We start from the raw sequence: 4,149 nt of genomic DNA, 5'->3' as shown, positions 1-4,149 counted from the left end.
ACATTTTGATAGCAAGGCCAGCATTGGAATTTCAGGCTGTTCAGTGCCAGAATTCAGGTTCTTTGATTTTGAACAAAGGAAGAAGGGGTGAAGTTGGGGAGAGGTGGGAGGTTTGGGAGAGAAAGGACTTATCCAAAATTGATCATTTCTTATGATCCCAGGTAAGTGTCCACTCCCTTTGGAACTAAAGTGACATCTCTGGATGATCTGATCCTATTTCTGGGCGGGGCTGGTGTGGACAGGATGGACCTCTTTGAGAGCTTTCCCACCATGTGTGTTGGAGACCTGTCTCAGTTAGCACCCCTACCCTACCCCTTGCCGCCTTCTAACCATGGGTGCTTTCCCACAGCCACAGTGACGGCAGGAGAAGCTCCTTCCTGCTGTGATCCATCAGGCTTCTAGGAGCTCTACCTGAGTTTCTAACTGCTCATTTCTACCAACTTATCCACTCTATTGAAAGTGAGTATTTTTCAAAAGATCACATACCTGCAACCCCAATGACTCTGGAGGCCAGGGCAGGAGGATCACAAGTTCAAGGCCAGCCTGGGCAACTTAGTGAGACCCTGTCCCAAAATTAAAAGAACTGAGGATATAGCTCAGTGGTGGAGTGCCCCTGGATTCAATCCCCATTTTGGCAGTGGGCGGGGGGAGTAAATATTCAAGATACACCATATCTAGGCTTCTCTCTTTTTACTACACCTGTCAGTACAGGAATTCATTGCATTTCCAAAAAAGCACAAATTTTATGGCTTATGTCCTGGACTTACCAAGGATCATTTCAACTGGAAGAAAAAAGGAAACCAAATAGGAACATGACATCGTATTTATTTGCCTGCAGCTTCCCTCTCCCTTTCAGTCAAATTTCCCTCTTTCCAGGTGAATTGTAAGCATGTGACAACTGACCCCAGTTTTACTCCCAGCTTCAAAAGACGAATCACAGAAGTTTGGCGAAGACAGAATGGAACAAGCAAGTGCCGTTTTTGTGGAAGGGCAGTGATGTTTTTCAGAAGGCTGGGCCTCAGTCATCCAAGTCCCCGTCACCACTCTTCAATCCATGGCCAAGACGTCTCCCCAATCCAACAGCAGATGAAGTCTTCTGTCCAAGATGTTCCAGGAATTCTGGCATGGACTGAGGGCTATAATCCCCCCGGTCCCCGTGTTGGACACCTGTTAGGGATCCTGCCCTAACAGGTAGCTCTAAGATGTCACCAGGCCCATCCTGGCAGATGGCAGAGTCAGGAAACATTTACTGGTCCTTTGGTTCACTTTGGTGCAGAGGCAGGTTTTTCTGCTTCTGCTCCTGAGTGGCGGCAGCATTTTATGCTTTGCTTGGCTTGAGGGTGTTCTGCATCCTGCTGTGCGAGCAGGTGAGCAGTTGGCAGAAAAGGAGGTGCAGAAAGGTCGATGGAATCCACTTTTCCCCAAAGCAGCATTGCCCAGAGGAAGCTGGGGACGGAGCTTAAGCTGGGGACTCAAGCTTAAGGCCTGAGTGAGGTTCTTGCTGCAGTAAGAGGTGGCCTCTGCCCAGCCAGGTGGGCAGCCCAGGAGCCCCTCACTTGGACACCAGCATGCGCACAAACTCCTCGTAGTTCACTTGCCCATCTCCGTCCGTGTCTGCCGCCCGAATCATCTCCTCCACCTCCTCATCGCTCAGCTTCTCCCCAAGTCTGGTCATCACGTGCCTCAGCTCGGCTGCGCTGACATAGCCGTTGCCGTCCTTGTCGAACACGCGGAAGGCCTCCCGGATCTCCTCCTCGCTGTCCGTGTCTTTCATCTTCCTGGCCATCATGCCCAGGAACTCGGGGAAGTCCACCGTGCCATTTCCATCCCGGTCGATCTCGTTCACCATGCCCTGGAGCTCAGCCTCTGTGGGGTTCTGGCCCAGGGACCGCATGACGGTGCCCAGCTCCTGGGTGGTAATGCAGCCATCCCCGTCCTTGTCAAACAGAGAGAAGGCTTCCTTGAACTCGGCAATTTGCTCCTCGGTCAGCTGGTTGGCCATGCTGGCAGGGCAGGGGTGGCTGGGCTCCTGAGCTCGGGCGGCAGGCTGGGCTCTTCTTCCCAGCCTGGAAGGACAGGTGGAGATCCCGAGGGGCGGCTGCCTGTCTGGCTTTCTAGCCTCAGCTTGAATTGCTGGAGCTTAAGAAGCAGTATGGTCCTCCCCCATCCTTGGCCTGGCGGGATTAGGCTGCCATTCACAGACACCCCCGCCCCTGCGGTTGCCTGAAGGCCGGGTCCTGTTTAGACAGGAGGCCAGGAGCAGCAATCAGGCTGGTCTGCTAATTGAGCTGACGCCAAGCCCTGTGTGAAAGGCAGGCAGTTTTCCACCCTGACATCAGCAGGGCCCACAGGAGTCACCAGTCAGAATGCCTCCCATCCAGGTGTGGGGGACAACCTGCAGAGAAGTTAGTCTGGCTTTCGCCTTTGTACATTTTCCTCTTTCCCTTTGTTTTCCCAGCCGTCCACCTGTCACCCCATCTTCTGCATTTCACGCAATAAAATCAACAGCCATCACCCCTTTCCCCTTCAGCTGAAGGTTTTTACAGGATGAAAAGCAGACTTCGTCATTACTGATAAGGACTTCCTTTCCTTGTCTTTGGTTTCCAGAGCCTTGGAGATCTCGAAGGGTTGTCAGAGGATAAAGCCTTTTGCTTTGTGTAAAAGCAGTATTTTCTTGTCTTTGGAATAGACAGGATTGGAGAAGGATTTCCTCCAACCCATTCACTCATTCATTCACAGGTATATATTGAGTTTCTACTATGCGTACATGCTATTCTGGAAACTGAAAATACGGTGTGAACAGGGCAAGCCACGCCTGGCCCTCATGATGTCCATGTTCTGAGAGACAGAGAGTTAGCAAGCAAAGGGACAGAGGAACCCAAGCTAGGTCAGTAGAGAGTTTTGATTAATGCTATGAAGGCAATGAAAGGTGATAACGGAGAAGACACCAGGAGTCCCCTCCTTCCTTGTGGTTAAGGATAGCCCCTCTGCAGAAAGGCACATGAGGGTGACCCTGGAGCAGGGGAGGGCATGGTGTGGACAAAAGATAGAAAGATGGACAGTGTGGTCACAGTCTAATGAGGTGGGGCAGGAGGATAGAGCAGGGAGACCTTTCAGGACTATATTCTCAATTTATGGACACCTGAGGAGGCTTTTAGTAAGAGCTTGTCTGAGTCCTGGTGGAGCCAGAGACAGACAGGCATCTCTAAGAGCAGACAGACCAAGAAGGGTGTTCACCAGGCACACGGACTTGGCTGCCATCTCTAGGGCCTCTGGAGAAGGGAATCCAGGAAATCCCAACAGGGAGGGAAGCATAGAGCTGGCCCTTTCTTTATTCCGGGGCTAGATGTGTAGACATGGGGACTGGGGTCTGTGAGGGAAAGAAATCGTATTTATGAGAACCTAGATCTACTGAGGAAGGAATATGGCAGGATGATAGCTTGGATTTTAATTTTTTCCTCTCTGAATTGACACCCCTTCTGCATTCAAGTATTTATGATACTAATTCTTCCTTTATTCAACTCTGTTCTTCCTTGACTGGAGCAGTTTGTGGTGGGGAGGAAGTAGAAGTTACCTCCAAGGTCTTTTCCTGCCTACCTGAAGCTTCCCACAAAGCCCGGGCCCTAAGGGTTGGGGCAGGAGGAGGAAGGAGGATCTGTCCTGGGAGAAACAGGGAGGTTAAAGAATTTCCTCACCCCATAGAAGCTTTTCTTTGAGAAGAGAGGCATGCAGGACCTCAGGGCAGCATGACCCAGGATGCGGCCATCATGGGAAGAAATGAGAAAATGAAGAGTATCTCAGAAGCCACTCCTGTGGATGGCTGACCAGAGTGAATAGTCCTCTCCTTCCCCGCTATAAAATGTTTGGTGGGATGGGGATGGGGTGCTGGCCAGGAATTCCTGAGGTTTCATTTCTCTGCCATATTGATAAGAAAGGGGCTGAAAGTTAAAAACAAACAAACAAACAAACACCAAAACCAAAAACACAAACAGTTGACTTGGAGATAATAATTATGTGCCATTTTTGTTTGTTAGCTGAAAGCCATACTCTCTACACAGATGTGGCTCTTGACAGGGCTTTGTTTCTGGTAGTGCCATCACCCATCAAACACTCTGGGAGCTCTACCTTTCTTTTGTGGTGGGAGTCTCA

The 4,149-nt window shown here is 50.5% G+C and overlaps 1 protein-coding gene across 1 annotated transcript; it reads right to left on the bottom strand.

The window, feature by feature from the left end:
• Positions 1–1,552: 1,552 nt before the first annotated feature.
• Positions 1,553–2,002, bottom strand: Calml3 (calmodulin like 3). Its single transcript, XM_027944853.2, has one exon. The coding sequence runs from the start codon at positions 2,000–2,002 to the stop codon at positions 1,553–1,555; it is 450 nt and encodes a 149-aa protein (XP_027800654.1).
• Positions 2,003–4,149: the final 2,147 nt, after the last annotated feature.

The sequence above is a fragment of the Marmota flaviventris genome, chromosome 12 (assembly GCF_047511675.1).
Source record: "Marmota flaviventris isolate mMarFla1 chromosome 12, mMarFla1.hap1, whole genome shotgun sequence".
Lineage (NCBI taxonomy): Eukaryota > Metazoa > Chordata > Mammalia > Rodentia > Sciuridae > Marmota > Marmota flaviventris.
This window is presented reverse-complemented; position numbering and strand designations above follow the sequence as displayed.